This window comes from Natator depressus, chromosome 11 (genome assembly GCF_965152275.1).
Source record: "Natator depressus isolate rNatDep1 chromosome 11, rNatDep2.hap1, whole genome shotgun sequence".
NCBI classification, from domain to species: domain Eukaryota; kingdom Metazoa; phylum Chordata; order Testudines; family Cheloniidae; genus Natator; species Natator depressus.
Genome location: NC_134244.1, coordinates 41,491,944 through 41,518,083, shown reverse-complemented (window position 1 = coordinate 41,518,083; position 26,140 = coordinate 41,491,944). Strand labels below are relative to the sequence as shown.

The following is a 26,140-nucleotide window of genomic DNA, read 5'->3' as shown; positions in this document are numbered from 1 at the left end:
ATCCTGGACCTCAAGCATTTCAACAAATAAATGAAATAAGTGAAATTTTGGATGGAGACCTAGCTTTAGTGGTAGCATCCCCATCCCAAGGGGACTATCTTGCTGCTGTGGATCCAGCAGATACATATCTTTATAGTCCCATGTGACTGTACCACCTCAGGCTGCTAAGATTTGCACAGCTCACTGTCAGCACCAAACACTTCTATTCAGTCTCTGTCCCTGCCCCCCAGTTTCTTCACCACAATGCTGGTGAAGATGCGGGTGATGACAGCTAGACACATCTCAGGGCATTCACCTGTGTCCCTTCCTGGATGGCTTTTTGATTGGAATTCCAACCCAACCTGCAGCACATGGGATCTCTCCCGGCCTCCGTGAGTTCTGAAAAATAATTGCTAAAGGGTTGGCTCTCTATAGCCAGTTCCTTAAGTATTCTAGGATGTATTTCATCAGGCCCTACCAACCTGAAGACATCTAACTTCTCTAAGGACAGTTCTATGCTTAAAATGCTGCATTGATGAAGATGCGTGTATGCTGGCAGGAAGGCTTCTCCTACAGGTGTAGTTAATCCACCTCTGCCAGAGACAGTAACTATGTTGATGGGAGGAAGCCCTCCTGTCAACATAGCGCTGTCTACGCCGTGGGTGAGGTCAGCATAACTGTCACTCAGGGGTGGATTTTAGGTAGCAGTGTCCATTCAGCCAGCACCTGTGGTCTGCCTCAACGTTATCTAGCACTGCGTGGGCGAACCACGCTCAGTTCCTTCTCAACCGCCCTTGGCCTGGAAACGGAGTGAGTAGCAGTCCAGTTTCCTTATCTCTCTTTATATTGATAGCGTTTAGTTTATAGTTTTCAGAAGTTCAGGATGGTCTCACTAGCAGGCATTATTATAGATTGATTGTTGGCTCTCAACCTACAGGATGCCTACTTCCACATCTCAATTCGACCGTTTTGGGAGATTCCTCCGATTTACCTTTGGCAGGACTATTATCAGTACAGAGTGCTCCCATTTGGCCTCTTGTCTGCACCCAAACTATTCTCCAAAGTCCTCTCCATCTGCTTCTGGGGGAATTCTGTGCTATTGCACATGCAGAATTTGCTCAGAAATTAATGTTATGTGTGCAGAATTTCCTTTTTCTCCCACAGAAATGGGCTGCAGCGCTACTGGCTGCTACTAGGGGCTGCTGGACCCGGCAGAGCTCAGCTCACAAATAGAAAATACTGCTGCTAGTGGGAGGGAGCTGGAGGGTTCTTGGCCCCTGTAGTTCTCAGCACACCCTGAAGGAAGGAGGTGGTGTGCAGGAAACAACATACAAGCCCCGGGACCTAGCATCAGGCTGTTTCTCCCTGTAGATCCCTTGGCTCTGGGGGGCAGGGGGTGCAGCTGTCTGGGCTGGGTGGACCCCGCAGCTGGACTCTGGTGGGGAGGGGGTGCATGCGAGTGTCTCGGTGGGGGGCGGGGGAGTGTATGGGTTGGGTGGCACCCTGCAGTTGGGCTCTGGGGAGTAGGGGGTGTGGGTGTCTCCCCCTCCCGCTGGGCTCTGATTGGGGGAGGAGGAGGCAGAGAAACTGATTTCTTCAACTCTAGTCCTGGGGGAATTTTTTTTGTGTATGTATTGTTACAGACATAGTTGCTGACAGGTATTTTGAAATAACTTACCAAAGTAATTGAAACTGGTGTGATTATGTAGTGTTATTTTGACGAATAAAATATGCAGAATTTTGCAGAATTTTTAATTTTTGGCACAGAATTCCCCGGAGTATCCATCGTAATAACACACTTCAATTTACACTGGTGTTCACTATGTTAGTTCTCCAATCACGGCTAACCTTTTTAGTGGAAAATGTAAACAAAAAAGGTATTTATCATTTCAGCCATTGCCATGTTTTCTGTTGTCTTTTCATCCTCACTGAGCAATGGGCCTACTTTGTCCTTGGTCTTTCTCTTGCTTCTAATGTATTTGTAAATTTTTTTTTTGTTACCCTTTATGTCCCTAGCTAGTATAATCTCATTTTGTGCCTTGGCCTTTCTGATTTTGTCCATGTATGCCTGTGTTGGTTTTTATATTTGTCCTTCATGTATGACACTTTTTTTTTTTTTTTTTTTTTTTTTTTTTTGGAGTTTCAAGTCGTTGAACATCTCCTGGTTAAGCCAGAGTGGTCTTTTACCATACTTCCTATATTTCCTATGTATTGTTTGACTATGCAGAGAGAATGACAGGAGACATTAGATATGGGTTTAATCAGGCTGCAGCTTTATTATTGTTAGAAGCCTGGGACTAACCCAGCAGATAAAATGTGCAGTGCACATGAAAACCCCCACAATTCACTTGAGGGGGGGGGGGAAAGGGGTGAGTGCTTTTTTCCAGCTCAAACCCCCCCCCCCCTTCTGTTTTGTCCCTCCAGCAGTTCCCTGGCAAGGACCTTACTAATTCTGGGCGGGGGAAGGGGGGTTCCACCTGCTGCCCCCACCTTTTTATCCAGGTCCCTCCAGCAATTCCCTTGCCAGGACCTTACCACCCCCGCTCATAGGAGGGGTTAAGGTATAATGATGGAGGGTTGGCTCCCTGCTGTACCAATGAGAGGAGTCCCCAACTGCCCCCAGCTTGCTCAGTTACCAAACACCGCTCCTTAATTCTTTTTGCAAGCCATTTATCCATTCTTTTGTGCCTTAATTTATGGACTACCTGCACTGAACATCCGCCACAAGGAGGCACCAGCCAGTAGTTTGGCTACCTCCTCCCCACACCCAGCTGGGTTCCCAGATATCTCCCAATGCCCTCTTTTATATCAACCAAAAATATGGCAACATCTGAGTCTGACCGGTGCACCCCATCCTCCCGAAATAACTCCGGTGCCCCATAGAGTATGCCAGGATGTGAAATTACTGTCCCCGCAAGGGCAACAAGAATTTGGCCACTTCCCTGTTCACATACTTCCTGGTTTTGTCCACCCTGGAAGGGTTCATGGCTCTCCGCCAGACCCTGCGCTGAAGCATATCCGTCCAGACAATGTTAACGCCCGGAAAAATTGCCAGGATCTGCATCCGGTCCCTCCTAGTTTGAAGGATTAACTCTGCCCCCTTTAGTGTTCCCAGATCATTTTCTCCCAAGTGTATCACCAATATATCCGGTGGCCGCTGACGCACCCGCACAGCATACAACAGCAGTATCAGTTGATCCCTTAACATGACCCTCCATGCGTGCCAGCTGAGTAATGCTTCACCACCAAATCCCATTTGGGAGCCCTCGGGCAACCTGGATGCGTGCCTATGCACACAAAACACAATACTGTGCCCACAGATCCACACCCTCCTGTGTATAGCTGGTTGTCCCGTATCTGAAATGAGAACACAACCAATCAGTGTTGATTTTCCACCTGTGGTCTTGCATATATTCGGTATGCATTAGACTGCCAGCGCCTGATTGCCTGAATAGCCTCTGCTTCCATACCTATCTGCGCTGCTGCCGTAGCTGCCCCTATTCTGAATGAGTGGGAACCAAATTCATGGGCTGGCAGCCCCAACCTTGTTAGCCCCCGTCTCAACATGGTAATCAATTGATATGCCATGAGGGGACTCCCGTCTCTGTGTACAGAAAGGGGGCCTTCTACCATATTGTCATATAGGCCCTTAATGCCCAAATGGGGCAGACCCCAGCCTTGCTCCCTCCCATAGGGTAACGAATGCACCCTAGCCGACTGGATCAGTCTTCGACCTTTGCAAATGTAGTATCACTGCATGCTTGTGCCAGCTTATGTCACGAAATTCCAAAGCCTTTCCCGTAGAATCCCTGATGGACCCAGGCACTAGCTCACTGATCCTGAAAGCACCAAAAAATGCCGTCAAGAATGCTGCCCTGAATAGGGACACGTGTCATATGTAATAGCGCACACCGAGGATGTGAAGGAGGTCCCTGAGCGTGGAAACCCTGCTGGGATGACAGGAATCCTCCATGGGTCCACCGCTACATGACCATCCCACCAAAAACCTTCACACTAAGAAACCCCCACAAGGATCTGGGTAGCCATTTAGCCTACTGACAAGTGTAATGGCCGAAAGGCGATTCGAAATTGTGGAGGACACCAGTTAACGGGTTGCCAGTGACAGCATGTACCGCAGCACCTGTTCCTCTGTAATGGGCCACATTGCCGACTGCCCTTCCTGCTCCTGAAATTGTATGAATGCATTAAAACTTTTCTCATAGCGGTGCCACGTGCATGGTGCCACTGATCTCTGGACTGCACTTACAACTGTGCTACGCCGTGGTTCCCTACTGTGAACAGCATTTGTCTGGGTTCGTGGATGGCGATTCCTGCCCTGTGTGTCTACCACTGCTCCTGAAATTACCTGAGCGGGATGTCCTGGATCTGCATGACCTGTTCCGCTTTGTACAGCCTGTAGTGCTGTGGAAACGACCTCATACACAATACATTTAATTACTCGTATCAGCTCCATGCTAACTGGTCCCCCATCAGATGCCGCTAGCTCAGCTGGGTGAGTGAGAGCTGCATCTGGAGCCCCCATTTTCCCAAGCCTGATAAGCTGACTTTGATACTCCAGTGTACTACCCCAGGCTCCCCCAGCCACTTGCCCTTGCTGTGTGGACTGTGCCTCTGGCTTGCCCTGTGTGTGATTTGATTGCTTTCTGGGTTCCTGTGGTAACGAAACTAACTTGGGGGGGGGGTAATGCAAATTCCCCCCATCCTGTTGTGTTCTGGCTACAGCAGAGGAAGACTGCATCATGATTCCCTAAAATTCATGTACACTGCAACTGCTATGGGAGGGGCCCGCTCCCCTAATCCTTTTTCTTCTTGTACCTATACCTCCTCTAATGACCTCTGCCTCCCTTTGTGAACCTGTTCTACTATTGCTACCCAGTTCCACTGGTGCCAGAGGAAAAGGAGAATGAAGCCTTCCCTTTTGTGCCTTCCTTTCCCCTTTTTGTGTCCCCGTGGAGCCAGGCTGAGACTGCTTACCAGCTCCTGCCCCTCTGCCTCCTTGACTAAAACAGGGAATGGCTTGTAGCCCCCATCCACTTCCTATCCCCCAGTCCATCCCAATCACTGTTTTCCCAGGGAGTGGGAGGTTTCTTCCCCCCCTCCTCCCCCACTGTATGGGCTATATGCGAAATTGTGTTGATTCCAGTGCCCTCTTTCTCCCTCCTGTAGTGATTTGGGAGTTGGGAGGAGGGTTCGTGCCTTTCCCTACCTGACACTGTCTGGCTCTATGGGAGAGTGGATTGAGCACTATTTTTGCCCCCTCCCTGCTGCCTCACATGGGGTTTCTGCCCCTTGCCACTATGTCCCAACTCCACCCTGTTTCTATGGCCTGAATTGGGGAAGGGGCTTCTACCCCCTTGCTGTTCCTGTTCACAGTCCAGATTGATTCCATGTGGGGAGTTCTATGGAACAGGGAACCAGTGCCTGCTCCCCCCTGCTGCCGTGTCCCAAACCATCCACCACACTGACTGCTTTTCCAACAGTTTTACGTCTCCCCTCCTCCCGCAAGGCAGAAAGCATTGCTCTCTTCTCCCAGCTAGCCGGGACACCCCCCGACCCCTGCTTAAAGTGCGGGGTGATGATTGGGATAGTTTGCTCTTGCTTAATGCCTCTTTAAAAAACTTCCAGCTCTCCTGAACTCTTTCCCTCCCTCCCCCAGGCTTGCTTCCCATGGGATCTTACCTTCCAATTCTCTGAGTTTGCTGGAGTCTGCCTTTTAGAAGTATGTGGGGCAGTTAAAGTGCGACACATTACTGCACTTTACAAATCACACCCCTCTAGCATGTCTTGCCAGTGACATGTAGACAAGCCCATAGTCTATCATCTGTGCTGTGAGGAGAGAACCTGGAATTAAACTATTTAGTAAGTTTATCAAGTTCCTGTACTTCAGTTTTAAGACTTAGCTTTTTTTAAAATAAAGGTTGTGAATGTGTTGGATTGTCAGCCCTGGATACAGAAAGGTCCTGTTTATTCATAGAACAGATACATCACAGTTTGCAGTATTGCAAACTTCACCCACACTGTAGTGCCAGTGTCACCTTAGAGGACCAGTGTTTATATTCATTCAATCCTTGGTGTTTCTGTTGAGACTGCCAATAAAAGTGGAAAATAAATTTCTAGCGGTAGTGGCTTTGTGATGTATATGCTTGTCCATTAGAACGCGATCAGCAGTTTAGTTTGGTTTCAACTCTAAATTTATGCAATCTCCCGAGCCATCTTTCTTTAAAATAAATACTTCAAACAAAACGCAACTTTTAAAATAAAGAAATAAAATTAATTGGAATGTTAAAAAAAACAAACATTGAGGATACTTGAGTAACTTAAGGAATACGTTACTAGGCTTCAAGGAAATATTTCTATTGTTGATGTATGTAATTATGCCTAAAGTCTTTAGTGGACTGTTTACTGTGCTTAATGGGGTATTTAGAGGAAGTTAAAATTCTTTATAAGGAGTGTTTTGAATGCATCAAAAATATTCTTGACAGATGTCGTGGTGTTAGAGCGTAGGGTGCTTTGCATATTGTGACTTCTTTTGATATTACCAGTACGCACAGAGAAGTTAGTGCCTGAACCCCTGTAACAAAACTAGTCTTTCCAATGTAAACTTGTTTTATGATGATGATATCTGACCTAATATCCAGTGGATTTTTAAGATTTTGCAAGGAATTTCTGTAAGAGTGAGAAGTAGATTTGTTCAGAAGAGAAATGCAGTGTTGCTTTTAAGTGAAGTTTGGCTATCTAAAGTTGAAGTAACATGAGACTGCTACAAGTATTCATCCTTGAAATACAGCTTTCCCCATTCATATAATTTGCTTGCCTTTTGTTTTGAAAATCTACAAGCATAGCTGATGATTCCTATAACTGAAAACCCCCAGGATTCGCAAGGCTGATCTACAGTAGAGAATTTTAGGGTTGTTAAAACAAGTACTCACCTGGGATATTTGTAAAATGCTTCATATCTGCGCACACAAATTCCTGTGATGTTTCACAAATATTCTCAGTATTATTACAACTGCTGTAGCTCTGAGCAAGTCTTAGAGCAGACAATTCTTGCTCCAGTTCAGTTTGTTAGGGTAGGAGGGAAAAATAGATGATACACCTGTACTGGTTCAGTTCCTTCTCCTGTTGCATTCACCCAATGCTCTTGCTTACCTTTCAGTAATGGTGCTGAATATGGTTTCTGCCACACCTCAACTCCTTTTCACCCCACCTGATGAAATTTAACTTTGTCTCTTAGTTGTGGATATATACAATGTTGCATCATAATTATTATAAAGGGCTTTTGTCTCAACTTGTGAACTCTGTTTCTCCCACTCAACACAGAGGGGGAGAGACAGGGAAAAGGAAGAGTAAGTCTTGTACATACTTTACTAACATACCTCTTGCCAGTAGCTTTTCTGGTGTTATGAGTAACAGACTATGTCTACACTACAGACCTTACAGCAGCACAGCTGTACCGCTGCAGCTGCGCTGCTGTAAGGTCTCCTGTGTAGCCGTTCCATGCCGTGGGAGAGAGCTCTCCCAACCAGAAATAATTAAACCACTCTCAACGAGCGGCAGTAGCTATGTCAGCGGGAGACACTCTCCGCTGACGTAGTGCTGTCCACACTGGTGCTTTTGTCCGTGAAACTTATGTTGGTCGGGGTTTTTGGTCCCCCCCCCCCCCCCACACACACACCCCTGACTGACACAAAATTTTGCCAACAAAAGTGCTAGATTAGACAAAAAGAAAAGGAGTACTTGTGGCACCTTAGAGACTAACCAGTTTATTTGAGCATGAGCTTTCGTGAGCAAAATAAAAGTGAGCTGTAGCTCACGAAAGCTCATGCTCAAATAAATTGGTTAGTCTCTAAGGTGCCACAAGTACTCCTTTTCTTTTTGCGAATACAGACTAACACGGCTGTTACTCTGAAACCTAGATTAGACAAAGTCTTAGACAGGTTTCAAAGTCTTAGGCAGTAAGTTACATCTCATTAAATACATAGCATGTTCTACCAAACTGTTGTTCTTAATATTAGCCTTTTTTCAAACACTTACAATGTTTTTTAACAATAAATGTTCTACAAGATGTCTTTTTAAACACTGTTTTTTTTATAATAAACTTTTACTTAACTTTTGTTTTACTTCTTTAAGCCAGTGGGTCTTCACCTTCTAAAAAAAAATAGAAAAACCACAATTAAGAAATGAGGGAACAGGGCCTGAAACTGAATGAAAAGTTACTTTTGTGGGGGGAGGGATAGCTCAGTGGTTTGAGCTTTGGCCTGCTAAACCCAGGGTTGTGAGTTCAATCCTTGAGGGGGCCATTTAGGGATATGGGGCAACAATTGGGGTTTGGCCCTGCCTTGAGCAGGGGGTTGGACTAGATGACCTCCTGCGGTCCCGGCCAACCCTGATATTCTATGATTCTATGATAACATAAGCACAGCCATGATTGGAAAGATGTGTTTACCCACTAAATTAGTTTATCTTAACCAAGGATGACGAGTGTGGATACGTTAAACCATTTCAGAAGTAAACAGTTCAATAACCACTTAGCTGAACCATCTAATCTTGAAACAGTGCAATCTTCTATCAGGATTTGAAAAGGTTTCATAGTTGGTTGATTTATTTATTTATTTTAAAGGTTGGAAGGGACCATTATGATGATCTAGTCTGTGCATAATATAGGCCATAGGATTTCCATTAATTACTTCCTGCTTAAAGTCCAATATCTGAGGTTAAACTAGACCATATCTTCTAGAACAATATCCAATCTTGCTTTAAAGATTTCCAGTTATGGAGAATCCATCGTAACCCTTAGTAATCACTCTCATTGGTAAAAATGTGCACCTTATTTTCATCTGACTTCAATTTCCAATCACTGGATATTGTTACACCTGCTAAATTGAAGAGTCTTCTATTATCTAATTTCCATCTCCCATGTAGATATTTGTAGATGGTTATCAAGTCACCCCTTACCCTTCGCATTTGAAAAGATTTAGCTCCTTGAGTCTTTTACATTAATGCATGTTTTACAAAGACTTAATTCTTATGGCTTTTTTCTGAACCCTGTCCAACTTATCAACATTTTTCTCGAACTGTGGACACGAACTGGACTCGGTATTCCAGTAGCGGTCGCGTCAATGCCAAATGGTAATTTAACCTCCACACTCGGATTTGATATTCCCCTGTTTACGCTGTGACAAAGTTCCTGCTCTACCTTGGTGGGTCTTGCGCTTATTGGTGGATTTGCTTGCCTTGGCGCTTCACGGCAGCTCTCAGCTTGGCCGTTTTTCTGAATTTACAGTCCACGTCGACGACTCCTGTGTCTGACCAGGAGTTGGGGAGGATTTGGGGGGAACCCAGGCCCGCCCTCTACTCCGTGTTCCAGCCCAGGGCCCTGTGGAATGCAGCTGTCTAGAGTGCCTCCTGGAACAGCTGTGCGACAGCTACAACTCCCTGGGCTACTTCCCCACGGCCTCCTCCCAACACCTTCTTTATCCTCAGCATAGGACCTTCCTCCTGGTATCTGATAATGCTTGTACACCTCAGTCTTCCAACAGTCCGCATTCTCACTCTCAGCTCCTAGTGCCTCTTGCTCTCAGCTCCTCACACGCACACCACAAACTGAAGTGAGCTCCTTTTTAAAACCCAGGTGCCCTGATTAGTCTGCCTTAATTGATTCTAGCAGCTTCTTGATTGGCTGCAGGTGTTCTAATCAGCCTGTCTTAATTGTCTCCAGAAGGTTCCTGATTGTTCTGTTACCTTACCCAGGGAAAAGAGACCTACTTAGCCTGGGGCTAATATATCTGCCTTTTATTACTCTCCTATAGCCATCTGGCCCGACCCTGTCACAACACATACAAGGACTGCATTAGTCCTTTTTAGTTGAGCTCATGTTCAGCTAATTAGTCACAGTGACCTCAAGTCTTAATCAGTCACTGCTTCCCAGGATAGAGTCCCCCATCTTGTAAATGACCTACATGCTTTGTTCCTAGGTCTAAAGCGCACAATTTGCTTGTGCCCAGATTACCAAATGATCCAGATTGCTCTGTATCAGTGACCTGACCTCTTCATTATTTACCGTTTCTCCAATCTTTGTGTTATCTGCAAAGTTTATCAGTAATTATTCTGTTTTCTTCCAGGTCATTGATGAAAATGCCCAAGTAGAAGCAGAGAGAAGCTGACATAATTCTTGTCAGTTTCACTGCTGTACACATAAACAGCAGCAATCAAATTGAGCAACTGTCATCAATTTCATTTTGCTGCTGCTTGGGAAATCCAGAGGTGAAAGTAAGCCGGTACACCCCGGTACGGCGTACCGGCAAGAACCGGTGCACCGTACCGGGGTGGATCGGCTTCCCCAGGCGAAATTTAAAGGGCCTGTGGCTCCCAGCAGCGGCTGGAGCCCTCGGCCCTTTAAATTGCTGCCAGAACCCCGCTGCCGGAGCCGAGGGGTAGCGGCGGTGGGGCTGGGGCGGCGATTTAAAGGGCCCGGGGCGGTAGCAGCGGCCGAGCCCTGGGCCCTTTAAATCGTTCCCGGAGCCCCGCCACCGCTTCCCCAGGGCTCCGGCAGGCTCCGGGGACAATTTAAAGGGCCCAGGGCTCCGGCTGCTGCTACCACCCAAGGACCTTTAAACCGCTGCCAGAGCCCCCTGCTGCCGCTGTTATCCTGGGGAGGGGGAAGGAGGCACTTGCTGGTACAGCGTGGGCCGGGGCTGCTCTGACCCCCCCCCCCCAACCCCACCCCTTCCTGCCCAAGGCTCCCCCCCCCTTCTGGGGGCCAGAGCTGGCCCCTTTCTCATCATAGAATATCAGGGTTGGAAGGGACCTCAGGAGGTCATCTAGTCCAACCACCTGCTCAAAGCAGGACCAAACCCCAGTTTCCCCTCCAGATCCCTAAATGGCCCCCTCAAGGATTGAACTCATAACCCTGGGTTTAGCAGGCCAATGCTCAAACCACTGAGCTATCTCCCCCCCACAACCCAGCCGCATACCAGTAAGTCCCTAGACTTATTTTCACCCCTGGGGAAATCTGAGTAGCAGGGTAATATTTATACATGAAGGTTTTAAAACCTTTGTAAGAGTCTGACACCCTCATTGCAAAAGCATTTGCAAGAAGCTGAAACCTTGATGAGACCACACCCTGCTCACTAGGATGGGCTGTTACTGACCTGTATCAGAATTCCAAGCCTGAGAAAGAGAGGAGTGCAAATATGTGGTACTCCAAACAGTTGTGTAAAATGTCGCATTACTTAAATATACTATATTTACACCGAAGTGTACTTTTTTTTTCACTAGAGCTGTCTGTCAGTGGAGTCAGGAAGTCATTGCTTCACTGAGACTTTCAAATATGATCTGTAATCTTCACAACTGCAATTTATTCCCTTCCCCCCACCCCAACGATAGCTTAAATTCTGCAGAAATTAATTACATGCCCTTTCAATTTCCAAAGGAAAGCTTCCCATTCTCTGGTGCCAAGTAGACAAGTGAATTTTTCAAGCCAGGGTTTAGTCCTTGATGTTGTACAAAGTATTTGGCACTGAGAGATATTACTACTTTCAGCGACCCAAAGGATTTAGCAATGTATGCACATGCACACATGCTTTTTTCCTCACTGTGACAGGGTCTGATGAAGTTTATCAAGACATTCTGTGAACTAGTAGGTGTGGGTGTATTAATTCACAATATTATAAACTGCTGAGATTTATTGGGTACAGCATTCAACTCATGGTTAAAAATCTTCGAATTGGTTGCCTTGCTTTCTTAGGCAAGGCAGGGAACTCCAGAGCTCAATCCTGGAGGACGTGAAGATAAATTAATGTATAGTATTTGGCATTTCAGATATGGCAGGCTATATATATTTTCAAAGAGATGATAAAAATATCTATTGTCAAAGATAAAGTGTATTTCCTGTAAATTTAACTATTGTGGGCAGTAAGTGTGTGTGCTTGTTTTATTGTACTCACTGTAGCATTGCTGGCCCAAATAAGAAATAACTGTACATATATCATTGAGCAGGGAGAAAGAGATCATTCCTCCAGTGAAAGAGTTACATCAAAGTAGGAACTGGATAGACCAGACCTGATGAAACAAACAAGGTCATCTGTCTGTATTTCAGCTTCGAATAGTGCTAAATTAACTAGGAGGATGATTAAATATTTGTAGATGAATGTTATAATTTTAACCAACTAAGATAATTGCTAGATTAAAATTTTTAGGCCAAAATAAAAGCAATGAATTAAACTAAACAACAAATGATGTAGAAGATTAAATATAATCTGAAAAGCTGTCACTAACTTTTAAAAAAATTATTATTATTTGACCCTAGAACACTGGGTCAGCAGGTGAGCAAGAAATATGTGAAAATAGTTGTTGTTCATATCTCATCACACGACTTTGCCACACTTTGTCATTCAAAGATTATATATCCTTTAACCTGGGATCTGGCATGTATGCTAGTGAACCTTAATTTATCTAGGCCTTTTCTAAATTTTCAGACTATCCACTTTACTTTATATTCAGTATAATTGCATCAGTGAGAATATAAATTTGCCTGGTATGACAGAGATACTTTATTCTTTTTTTCTTCTCTAAAATTTTCTGAGATCAGACATAGAGGAACGTCCTGTTTGTTTTATTTATTTTTATATTATATTCTGTTGCTCCATTAATTTCTGTGTAAAATAAATTTTCCAATTTACATCACTATATGTACTGTAGGGAACTCTTATTGAGAATTGTCAGTCTTTAACTTATGTTAACAGAGTTTAAAGTTAGACACAGAATCTGTTATAAAGTTAGGCAGATAAAGTCATAAAGTTAGTCACATAGTCTGAGCCCCTCTGAAAAATCAGCATGGATTTAGACATGTATTTAGGCAGCCAAGTTTTTTTAAAAAGTTATATAGTGACTTTCTTCTGTATGTTTTCACTATTACTTTTTTCTAGATTTGAGAGGGATCTGTAGAATATGCTTATCTTTCAGAGAGGGCAAAGCTACTTGCTTCACCTGTGTTTAAAGTTTCCTGAAGGTTTTAATCCACTTACCTGCCCTTGACCTTTGTGTCTTTTGCTGGGATAATCAGGGGCAGGTCAGAAATAAACTGAGTATACAAATTTTGATATATACACACCCTCACGCACGTGCAGGCAAGTTCAAAAACTTAGCTAATTGGTCTCAAAAGACTTGAGTATGGCTGTATGGAAAATACTACTTCCAGAGAACTCTAATTAGAATTTAATTCCTTTCAATTCTTTATCTCAATTTTGAGTGTCCCTAATTAATGTGATATAATATGTTGCTACTGGGGAAAACTGTAATGTCAAACGTCTTTGTGATGGGATTTATAAGTGTATCCAAAATAATTTTAAAATCAGAAAAATTATGCAAGCAAAAGGTTCCTTCACTAGTTAACAGAATTAGTTGAGGAGCTAATGATTTTTGATGAAGCAAAAGCTGAGAAATAGCACTTTAGTCTTACAGCTTACATAAAGTAGAGTTTTTCCTTATATATTTTTATTGATTAATTAAAAAATGAAAAACACATAGGGCTAAAGGATAAGATAAGATGGTACTACTGTTTTCTTCTTTATGTGTAATCTTGTTGCATGTCTCTACATAAGCTGTTCTGGCCACTCATCATAGTAACCAGCTGGGCCATTTCACCTGCTGGAGCCATTAAAGAGGACTCTCTCCCCCTAGATTAATCCCCTCCGACATTAGTTTTTTGCACTGACAACTGGAGCAGGCATTCAGAATTTGCAGGTGGCCAGTGTGACACACATAATTGCCTACAATTGTAGGCAATGAATAAAAATGGTCTACATTACTTGTCAAAGGTTGTATATGCAATGCCAAGTGAGATCTATGGGAAGCCTTTTAGGGTTTAAAGAACAGTTAATAGCAAGGCACTGTGCTTTTTTAATCATAATGCATTTGTAATATAGCACTTTGATCTTCTCCTTGTAGGAAATGGTGTTACATTAGCCACTTTTAAACATTTATGAGTGAAATTCAGTTATAGGAGAGTAAAAGTGATTATTCTTAGTCAGAACACGTTAAATTTCATTAAAAGTTTTCTGCTTGTCCCTTCCTTGTTAAAATCTGTGGGGAGTCCTATTCCTGGAGGGTTTCAAATCAGGATCTAAGCATTTAGAAGAGTCTTTTCCTTGTTTTTCCCTAAGGCAACTGCAAAACTGGGAAAAGAGGGTATACTAAATAGTGGGGCTATTTATAGCTATTTTATAAATCTGTTTAACCTACATATCAGTAAGAGTAAATATTCTGTGCACTGAAGAAAAATTTCGGCAACAGAATTGTGTATGTTAAATATCTAATTGTATACCACACCAGTTATAACTTTCAATAAATGCATTATTTAAAGCATGACCATAAATTATCTACAACAAAAAATAGATGACTCTAAAATGCACTACTCCTAGAAGAGCCAAGTTTGACCTTTCAGACCCAAGAGCCTTTTATTAACACCTGCCTGTAAGGAGAACCTTGCCACACGCAGCTTTCAGATTCAGAACCACAAAACTGATGAGGAAAGGCTTGAAGGGTTCAGTTTGTGTCACTTGCTGTTTGCCGTTTCCATTTCACAGATGATTAATCTTTCTGTGAAGAAAGGCCAGAGAAACAAAGCACATTGGGCTCTTCCTGTAGTTACTCCTTCTGAATGCACACTGGCTTGCTAACTAAAAGGCCTTTAGATTTCCTGCAGAGAGAGATGTTCTGAAAGTGAGTGCAGCTGGTTGGAGGTCACCAGTGCAAGGCTCTTGCCATTGTGTAATGGAGGCTTTGGCAGGTTTCATTTTTTAGGGGAGGGAGAAGGTGTTGGCAAAAAAATTAATGCAGAATAAATAAGGTTTTGGATATTTGAATTAATTTCTTGAAGGGTGGATCATCAATAATAGGCTCAATTTCTTTTGCTAACAATTTAAAAAAATATATTCACTCCGTTTTTTCCTCCTCCACCCATTCCCCTTTCTAAATAGCATGTTTATATTGTATGTGGTCTCACCCACTGGATGCTGAAATGTTACATCTTAGTGAGTTGCTTACTGAAAAGCAATCTAAAATGCCCTTGGATTTTTACATAGGGTTTATGATCTCTACTAATTTGGGGAGGGTTGTTACTAAAAATTCTGTGTACTGAACTTTCTAATTATAGATGTTGTGTTGTATTAACATTCAGCATTGCTTTTTAGTGACTTGTTTAAAATGGTAATATATTTTTAGCTTCTGAAATGAAATTTGAATTCATTTTTTGGTCTTTTTTAAGGGATGTTAACTAATTTTTAATTTGAGTATGTATTGTGTATTTTGATATGAATGTTTTGCATATGGAAAATAATTGTCTGGTATCCCGCTGAGTTTGTTCTTCATCTACTTTAATTACTTTGTTTCCTCTTAATCCTGCTTAGGACATAATGTGTAAAATCAAAACCTGGGTAATAGATGAAAAGAAACCTGTGCGCTTCTATCATGATTGGAATGACAAAGAGGTAGGCTATTATCCCATGCATAGACTCTTAATATTTCTACCTATTATTGTTTTCACTTGGTAAAAATATTTAAATACAAAAGAATCCATGAGAGTTATAGGGTATTGAATTGAATGTTAAATTTATCAGTAGATTTTGTTTATCATAGTATACTATATATATATTATTACTTGAAGCAGTTATTTTCCCTTTCAGAAATACAAATAATAAAAAAGAAACTGAGTTTGAAAATGTTGATTACAGTAACTGCGTTCTGTTTTTAAGATTCTGCCTTTATATCCTCATTTTTAGATTGATGTGTTGAACAAATACTTGTTTTTGACTTCAAAACCAATGATTTACTTGATTAACCTCTCGGAAAAGGATTACCTTCGATGTAAAAACAAATGGTGAGTTTGCTTAGTTTTAATATATGAAATTCACACTTTCATAGTTCTCAATGGCACATACTTCACTATTTTTTAAAAGGACGTAAGGATTATTCTTATTATTTTACTTAATAGAAATCAATATCTTTCATACTTATTATATCTCCCTAAAAGTTCTGCCTGAGTGCAGTGGTGATAAAAATGCACCAATGAATTTACAAAACAGAAGGAAATCCTTTCCCCTCCTTCAGTTTTTACATAAACTTAACTGTGAAGAAAACAAATCCATTTCAGAAATGGACTCAATCTGGTTAGAAACCATTACTTTCCAATAAAACTGGCTTTTAAAATTATTAAACACTGATTATTCATATAATTGCTTTTCATTTGTTATGTGCTGAAAGAGTAAAACTATTTAATTTGTAATGCGACAGAATTTTTTTGTACTGTGGCATTAATTTATTATTGAACATTTCAACAATACACTTCCATTTATGTTTGAATGCCAACAGTGCTTGGCATTGTTAACAGTTGTGCATAATACACAAAGGAAGATGTTTTACAATTTCCTTGTAGTATTTAGGCCTACTCTCTCATACTTATATAAGCAGTATTTTTATCTTCATACATGGTTTTTACTCAAACAAATATTCTTGTTAATGTCAAGATGACTTGGATGGATAATGGTTACAGAATAAGGCTCTCTATCAGACATGCAATGAACTGGATGAAATCCAGTTCCAACATGGTGAAAATACTTTGGGTTTCCATTGTTGAAAAGCATAGTGCGTTAGCTTGTCATAAAAAATAGCAGTTGAGACAGACCATTGGATTGGAGAGGAGAGGCAGATTAAATATTACACTATAAAGAAGAATTAATGACAACATACTTGTTCTAAAATTTACAACAAATTATATAGTTTAAAGATTTGTAAACACTTTAATTGTGAGATCTTTAAGGTTTTGGGATATAAATGTATGTTTGTGAATAGAGAGCTGCATTAAGTCATCCAAACAAATGAAAAGTATCTAAAGCAAAAATCTGAATTCTCCTAAAATGCACCTTCCATTTCTCCCTGTACTTCATTAAGTACTTAGATGCACATGGTTTCAATTTTCCATTAAAAATTCTCATTTCCATTAAAAATTCTCATTTCCATATGATATCAAAGAGCGAAAAGGCTTTAAACTGAAAAATAAACGTTCATAGACTGGAAGCCAAAACAATAATTAATGTCATATGGTTAACTCCAATAAATCATTAGAATAAATTTTCTGAAATTACTGCAACTAAAACTGTCTTGTTGATACTACTATAAGACATTTGTATTTATGATAGGGAACTAAATTTAACCTTTCTGAAAGTTTATATTTTTGAAAATACAGACTTAAAATTGAAACTTGGCAGAAACTGTGATAACTAGTCCTAAATTCCTCCATATTCGGTGAGGAATAGAATTTTTAAAAGTTTATCCCCTGACAGTGCAGTAAATCTTAACTGTCCTAATTTAAGTGCAAATGTTTGAGGTTTTCTGAGGCTCACTAGGACAGTACAAAGTTTATTTGAAACTGGATGAGTCAGTTTCCTTTTCCAAAAGGGATTTTCACACCTGTATTTGGATGATTACAGGTAGAGTTCAATGGCTCTAATTGTACAGTAAATACCGTTTCCCAGACCCTGATGGTAAACAGACTACTTGTGAGATGCCAGTCTGTGATTTAGCTGTTGCCAGACATTCCCTGTTTTTTTTGTGAGACCAGTTGGGGCAGAGATATGGTTATAGCCAATTGAAAGCAAACCTTTGTATAAATTACAATTTTTAATTTGTAAAAATCTAGACGTTTGAATTGGGAAGTCATATAATGCAATGATTTAACCGTTTTTATGCACAACTAATGATTTAGGTTTAAAAAAAAAATTCCAGCTCTCATGAATGTTAGTGTAATTGTAGCTGAAAGATCAAAGCCTGTGTAGCTGAGTGATGTTCCAGAAGAGAATTTACCACATAGCCATTTTCAGTACAGTTTCTGCCGCCTGCTGTTCCTATTTTCCCTCAAGCTAGCCATTGACTACCCCCTGTGCATCCCTGCTCGTAAAAAATGATTGAGGAAGTATTTGTCATGTATTTATGAGTGGGAAACATTGTGTGATAGGGAATGGCATCTACTGGAGCCAGAAAGATTGCCATTTTCCTTCATTGAAGCATTCTTAAAACTTTAAATCCACAGTTTGTGCAACATAGCTTTTATATTAAAGTACAGAATAATTTTTTACTGTGAAGGATGCTAACGGTAGGCTTTTGTCATTGCAGTGCAGACAGATGCAAATGATTAGTATATATTTACTGTGAGATGCTTTTCAATTTGTGATTTTTGTGTGTGTATGTGTTCATGTTCTTAATCTGAGCTACATTTGGATTAGTTGCTCAACTAGCGCAAAAAAAAGTTTTTGGAATATAATTTGTAATATTATTGTAACAGAGTTAAAGTTAATGCAGAAAATCCGTAATATTTTCATAGTTTTTTCAACATGTAGAAAAGTATTTAAAGCATTAGCAAAGAGATGGGAGAGGATTTTGATTGTGGCTGCAAGAGGAAAACTAAAATTACCTTTGTTTTAGGGTCACCCTTTCAGAATTAAAGATCATTTTAATTGCTAATTTAAAACACATTTAAATGTAAGTGGTAATGGTATTTTTCAATCTTAGAGAAGAAGAAAACTGTGAAAGATAAGACTGTTGTCTGTGTGAGTACGTGTATTGACCTTTTGAAAAATGTAAAAACTGGAATGGCTCCAAGCAGCTACTCGCTGGTTTTAACAGTGTTGAATTAGTCATTCAGTTGATTTATGATTAAGACCTAGCCCTTGAAGAGAAGCTGCTATGACAGCTGTGTTAGTTGAACTTGTTTTATGATCAGATGACCGTAAGGATGAAGTTGTGTAGAGGAATCCACAGAAACCATTTTTATTACATATTGCTATTCTTTAAATGAATAAAGTAATCCAATTATTTTTAATCCTTTTAATCCTTTTTCAATCCTTTTAATTCCTAATAATTTTATGGGGACCTATAAACTTAACACTTTCTAAACATCTTGTTTTACTCAGATCAAAGAACACTAAATACAGCATATTAATTTTCAGTTAAAACTGCCTAGAAGCAAACACTGAACATTAGAAATGTCAAACCATCACTTAAGGGTGTAAATTTCAGTCTTGGCATATTTGGTGATTCAAGTGGGTCAGAACATAGTATCCATTTACGAGATATATTGAACATAGTAATACGAGAATGTACGTTGCTCCAATATATCTGTTGGTTTTGATATGTTAAAATGTTTTTTTCCCCCAACTTAACATTGATAAAGTTTATATATATCAAAATTGTAGAAATCGAAACTTTGGACCCGAACTTCATTTTCTACCAAGTAAAATTTTCTTGTACTAATCCTTTAATGATGTTTTAAAGCATTTAATAGTGTAAATTGAGAGTATTTTCTTATGTTGATTTTCCTACTTCATGTAACACTACTTATTTGGGATAAATAGTTTGTAAGAATTCCTAAAAATTGATTTGTCAGTGCTAATCTTTTGTGATATAACTCAGATTTGAAAAACTTCTAGTGTGTCCAAATATATATGCAGTACCATAATTTCAGAACTATATTTCAAAAATTCACTGCTAAGAATTTCAGTGAACTATGAGCACGAGCTGTTGAACAGGCATTGAAAGTCAATGGGAATTAGGTGCCTAACTCCCTTAGGCTCCTTTGAAATTCCCAGGCCATAAAAATAGAAAAGACTTGTCATAAGCGCTCTGTTACACTATACTAAATTTTCCTTCGTTGTTGTAATATTTCATACCATGCAAGTCAGCTTTCAAGCCCCTCACACGCCATTCCTACCACCGTCAAAACTTTTTGTTGGATAATTGCAAGGAGTCTTGTCATTGTCTTATTTGATTAATCCTAGCTTGTGAGAAGTTAATTAGTGAAATAACCACACACACACACTGCAAATAGTAATTTGCTATTTCACTAATTAACTATATATAATATAGTCTATACATAATTTTTATTATTGGGGGGTGTGTGTGTGTGTGTACACCCCCAATAATAAAAATTATGTATAGACTATATTATGTAAATTATATTCATATTAATAGATTTTTCAGGGCAGAAAGGGACCATTATGATGATCTAGTCTCACCTTCTGCATATCAGGCCATATAATTTCAATAGTTTCGTCTATTTCATTTTTCCATGTTGTCTCAAATGTTATGACTCAAAAATAGAAACAAATTACACAGTACCAGGGGAGAAATGTGAGGCAGAGAGTGGGTGATTCAGTGAACGGGGAATAGTCTTTAACCTAGAGATCAACGGTTCAAATTCAGTGTAGGTCAGTAGGAAAAGAAAGTTGTTACTATCTGATCATTGTTTAGGATTGGTGAATCTCAGTCTAGTCCCCATTTAAACCCTGTTCTAAAGTCAGAATTATTCATTTTTAATGGGCTTGTCTATACTGCTTATCGCTACAGTATATGAGTGCTTCACATATGTCTGTTAATTTATCTTCACAATGTCCCTATGAGGGGATTGGTAGACATACGAGGGGGGTAATATTACCCTCATTTTACAAATGGAGGACTGAGGCACAGAGAGATTGAGGTTGAAAGTATCTGCTAATTTTGAGTGCCCAATTTGAGACATCAAAGGCCTGATTTTGCAAAGTGCTTAGCTTTGCATATCACTTCATATGTTAAAAGCACAACAATTGACTTCAGTTGCAGTTGTGAGTGTTCAGCACTTCTATAAATTAGACTCGAGAGGCTCAACTTGGGCACCCAGAAAATGAGGAGTCTGTAGTTAGGCCTGGTCTACACTACACAGTTGGGTCACTGTAAGGCAGTTTATGTTGACCTAATTATGTCAGTGTCTGCACTCTACAGCTTTGCTCCTGCTGATGTAAGTGCCCTACTACTTCGACGTAATAATTCCACCTTCATGAGAGGCATAGGGCTTTTGTCGGTGTAGTTAGGGCGACAGTGTCAAAGTAAAACTATTTCCCCATGCTTATTTCCCCCCTCCCACTGTTACTCTCACCTTCTTGTCAACTGTTGGAAATAGGCCATCCTGATTATCATACAAAAGGTTTTTTTCTCCTGCTGATAATAGCTCACCTTAATTGATCACTCTCCTTATAGTGTGTATGGCAACACCCATTTTTTCATGTTCTCTGTGTATATATATCTTCCTACTGTATTTTCCACTGCATGCATCTGATGAAGTGGGTTTTAGCCCATGAAAGCTTATGCTCAAATAAATTTGTTAGTCTCTAAGGTGCCACAGGTACTCCTCGTTCTTTTTAGTGTCTATGTAGACGCTGTATTACTTACATCGGTTGTTGGCTGTCTTCTCAGAAGCCGAGAAACTGACAAGAAAGCCAGGCAGCTAGAGCCCAGCTCTCCCCCGTCTCCACTCCAGCTTTCCTGGAGACCTGGGTGGCTGGACCCTGCTCCCAGCTGGGAGCCAGGGCAAGAAGCCCAGGGGGCTGGACCCTACTCCCACCAGGGAACACTGGCTGTCTTGTCAGTTTCACAGCTGCAGCCATAAACAGGTGGGGAATGAGGAAGTGAGAAACCCCAGTGGCTTCTCCCACTCCCAGCGGCAAACAGGGAGCTGTGGGGAGGGCACAGCCCGCTGGGAACCTGTGGGGCAGCAGGGCTCCCAGCAGGAGCTGCCAGCGGAGCTGAGAGACGGGGCTCTCAGCTCCCCACAGTGCCCTTCTTAGGTCGGGGGAAGCGCTGCTAGTGTGGACATGCACCACTGCAGTAATTACTTCGGTGGCCGTAAGTCAACCTAATATAGGTAGTCTTAAGTTTCTAGTGTAGACACACCCTTAGTGACCACCTTTGAACTAGGAACTCTGTGGCAGAGGCAGGGATAAAATCCTGTTTTCCAGGGCAGCATTCACCTGTCTTAACTATGGGACTGTCCTTCCTTAAATCCCATGTCTCATTTGCTACATATCTTCCAGCTGCTCCTGGAAATGAGGCAGGTGTTCCACACACAAAGTCTCCTGTATTACACAGCCCTGATTCACCCCCAGAGCAAGTCGATCCTGCGTACTGAACAAAGCAGTGGCCCCATGGAAAAAATAGTATTTGACCTTGTAATTAAAGGCTATCAAATGTATATACACAAGAAGGCCAAATTAAGCTTGTGTCTGTGCATTGTCCAGAAACATCCGGAAGGATGCCTCTTAGCACCATATTTTCTGGCCCTGGAATGGAGAAGCACAGGCTGGGGACTTCTCTCCTTGACCTTCCCATGACAGCAGGAGACATTCATAACCATAAAGGCAGATCTCCCTCTATGTCCACCTCTAAGAGGAAGGATCCTTCCCTGCTCCATCAGAGTTGAGCATGTTGTTCTGGCCATGTCTCAAGGACTCAGTCCCCTAAGCCTCATGGTTGACCAGAAGGTGCATAATACTAAGACTCCCTTGGTGCCAGCCTCCATGTTGTCAGTGGCACTGACTTTGCCACAGTAAACACCATAACCCAAAGCATTGGGAACCATTGGTTCTGGTTAAGGACAGTTGGTGGGAACCCCCATGCATTGTTGGTACTGCCTCAGTCCTGCAAGGAAACACTGATAACAAAGAACCTCCCCAAAGCTCCTTTGGTGGTACAGGTAGACACAATTCCATATCCCCCAAGAGGTTTAGAGATGTACACTGTTCCAGAGGAGCTGAAAACTACGACTCATACCACCTCCACCTATTTTGGCGTCTGCCTGACACAATTGTCCCATAAGTGAAGGGTGACAGCAATGGCCAGCTAGGTGCTGGATATCCTCTATTCCAGCTATACTGTCACGTTAATCTCCTCATTCCTTTCAAAACCCCTTCCCTGTCCCTTTTCAGGAACTGCTTGCACAAGGAGATCCTCCTGAAAGAAAGAGAATATCTTCTTCTGGGTGCAGTAGAATAAGTACCACCACAATATTAGGGGAAATAATTTTATTCAAAATATTTCCTGATTCCCAAGAAAGAGGAGGATGGAAACTCATTCTTGACCTCTGCCGGATCAATGTATTTATTCACAAATGGAAATTCCACTTGGTTACACTGGACAGAAACTGTGTGTGCACAGCTCTCAACATGAACGATGCATAATTCCATGTGGATGTCCAGCCTTTTCACAGAAGGTTTCTCAAGTTCGTGGCAGGTCCCAACCACTAATAATACTGTTCAGCACTCAAAGTATTTACGAAAGCCTTCACAGTGAAGGCAGCAGAGGCCTCTCATAATGGCTGTCTTCTCATACCTAGTAGACTGGCTCCTGACAGGCAGGTTGCGACATTCCCCAGGGTACAAGCTGGACTGTTGGGACAGCTGTGTCCCGTCAGCTCTCCAGTTGGGGTGCCTTTTACATTGCTTTGCTGTGAGAATAACCACTCCTGGTCTACTTGGACGCAGCCTCTAGCATGCAAAATGACTCCCAGCTGAATCATATGAGTGCTTCTAGCCAGCCACTCCTGAATTATATTGCAGAGTGACACCGGCAAATTTCCAGTCCCAGATTTGTCCCCAGAAATGTGTGTCTTGTATTGCCTAGCTTTTTCCTTCTGTGCAGTACAAGTTCATAGAAGGTAGGCATTTCATTAATAGAAAATGATATGCATAAACCATGTTACCTCAAATAGAGGTACCAGATACTTCAATCCAAACACACACTGTGTGAGAGAAAACAATAACACAAGTTTATTAACTACAGAAAGATAGATTTTAAGTGATTACAAATAATGGGGCATAAAAGTCAGAATTGGTTACAAAGAAATAAAAAGTGAAACACTGATACCTAAATGAATTCAAAGCAAAGGTTTTTTTCACCACATGCTTTTACTGGCTGAACTCTTTCAGTCAGGAACACTCTCCCAGTTCACTGATGCTTCCTTTGTCTCTCAAAGTTGTTGATGCCATGACTAGAGATGAGGGGATTTGTGTCCTCTGTTCTTCCTTCTTATAGCATTTCTCTTCTTTGAGAATCATCTCCAGCTGGGGTTCAGGCAACAGCAAGTCTGTCTGCCGAGATGTACATTTCTTGCTCACACGCTTCTTCCTGCCAAAGAATGGCCGCTCAACCTGGTAATAGTCCACTTGATTATGTTGATACCTCACAAGGCATACTTTGTACAGAATTCGTGATAGTCTTGTAAAAGTGGTGAACATAAGGTTACAGGCTGTCACACAGGTGCTGACTAGAAGTTCTGACATCAACATCATTGCTGCTCCATCTCCTAACATCCGTGGGAACATGTGTGCAAACAGAACCATCTAACCCAAATCCCATGTAAACTATAGAATTCATAGGCGTGACTCTAGACTCAGTCAGGGCAAGAGCTTACCTCACTGTGGACAGTTTCCAGTTCACGAGCAACCTAATCAATCAGGTAATACTGTCCTCAGAGATCAATACAGGTATACCTCATATTCTCGGGCCACATGGTGTTGTCCTTATGTGACATTTGCTAGGCTCCACCTCCATTGCCTGCAGGGTTGGCTTTGAACAGTGTATATGCTTTGCTAACACAACATGAACATTATGGTGGCTGTCTCCCCTCCCTTCAAGGTTAAGGCCTCACTGATGTGGTGAAAAGGCTCCAAGAATGTACATGTGGGAGTTCCCTTCCTCCCTCCCACACCTGAGAAAACCCTAGTTAGAGATGCCTTGCTTCTCGGCTGGGAAGCCCACATGGATGAACCCACAGTGCAAGGCATCTGGATGCCTCAAGAGACTAGAATGCATATAAATCTCCTAGAGAGAGCAGCCTGGGAAGACATAAGGTGTTCTTCCCACTCATATGATCCCAACATATCCTCCTAATTTGAGAGAACATTATGACTGTTCTATATCAGGAACAGAGAGGAGTGAAATCTATCCCCCTTTTGTTGAAGTAGTCAACTTATGGAATTGATGCATCCAACATTGTTACCCTGTCAGCAGTATACCTTCCAGGTGTTCACAATTCACTGGGGGATGACCTCACAGGCATTTCACCACTGACCATGAGTGTGAACTACACAATACCATACTAACCAGAGCTTCGCTCAGTGGGGAACCCCTACATGGGACCTTTTTGCATCCCACAAGAACAGGAAATGCAACACATTCTGCTCCACTGGTGCTCAGGGACACAGATCCAAAGGCAATGTCCTCTTGCTTTTGTGGACAGGTCACTCAAGAAATGCCTTTCTTCCCATCCCACTGTTACCTCAAGCCCTCTGAAAGATCTGACAGGGCAGAGCACTAGTCATTCTCATCACCCCCAGAGACCCAGGTAGTTCTGGTTTCCTGTTCTTCTTCTAAAAATGTCAGCCTGTCCACCCATCACCATCCAAACCTTCCTGGAACTCTTGATCCAAGACAATGTCAACATCCTAATCCAGAATTTCTTCATTTTATGGTATGGTATTTGGATGGGCATCAGACCTAGAACCATCATGGTCGGAAGCAGTTGAAGAAATTTTTAATAGCGGAAAGGATTCCACTGGAAAGTATTATTTATCCAAGTAGAAATGATTGTCTGGGCCCAGCAACACCATCTCTCCCAAGACGTAGCTAACATTCACTCTGTTCTGGATTATTGCTCAATCTTAAGGCTGCGGGTCTCTGTTAGTTCCCTGTATGTTTACCTGGTGGTGATCAGTGCATGCCACCCACTCACTGATGATCACTGTGTCTTCACTCACCCAGTGATGGCCTGGTTTCTGAAGAGTTTGATTAGAACCTTCTCACCAGTAACAAAACCAGCTCCACAATGGGATCTTAACTTACTACTCTTTGATGTTAACTAGACTACCATTCAAATTGATGGATACATGCTCAATGTCTCATTTGTCACTTATGTGATCTTCCTGGTAGCCATCACTTCACCGAGAGGGTTGGCGAACTTGGAGCTTCTGTGGCCCATTCACCATATACAGTGTTCCACAAGGACAGAGTCTTGCTAAGACTTTACTCTGAATTCACCGTAAAGGTGATTTGGGATTTTCACATAAACCAGACAGTACATTTACTGTCTTTCCCAAAGCTTCATGTCACCAGTGAAAGAGACTTCATTACCTCGACATGAGATGGACTTTAGGCTTTTACTTGGAAAGAACAATATCTATTAAAAAGTCACCTAGATTGTGGCTATAGGAGAATGAATGCTTTATTTGACTCTAAATGGATTGCTGGCTGCGTTCTACTTTTAGTTTGCACATATTCATCC

General features: G+C 41.6%; 1 protein-coding gene across 3 annotated transcripts in view; it reads left to right on the top strand.

Moving 5' to 3' along the window:
* OLA1 (Obg like ATPase 1) overlaps positions 1–26,140 on the top strand; it is a 228,775-nt gene that overhangs the window by 114,973 nt on the left and 87,662 nt on the right. For all 3 annotated transcript variants that reach the window (XM_074967613.1, XM_074967612.1, XM_074967611.1), the window contains exons 6-7: positions 15,408–15,488; positions 15,780–15,877. In XM_074967613.1, coding sequence (XP_074823714.1) covers positions 15,408–15,488; positions 15,780–15,877 — 179 coding nt within the window. The remainder of the gene's footprint in view (positions 1–15,407; positions 15,489–15,779; positions 15,878–26,140) is intronic.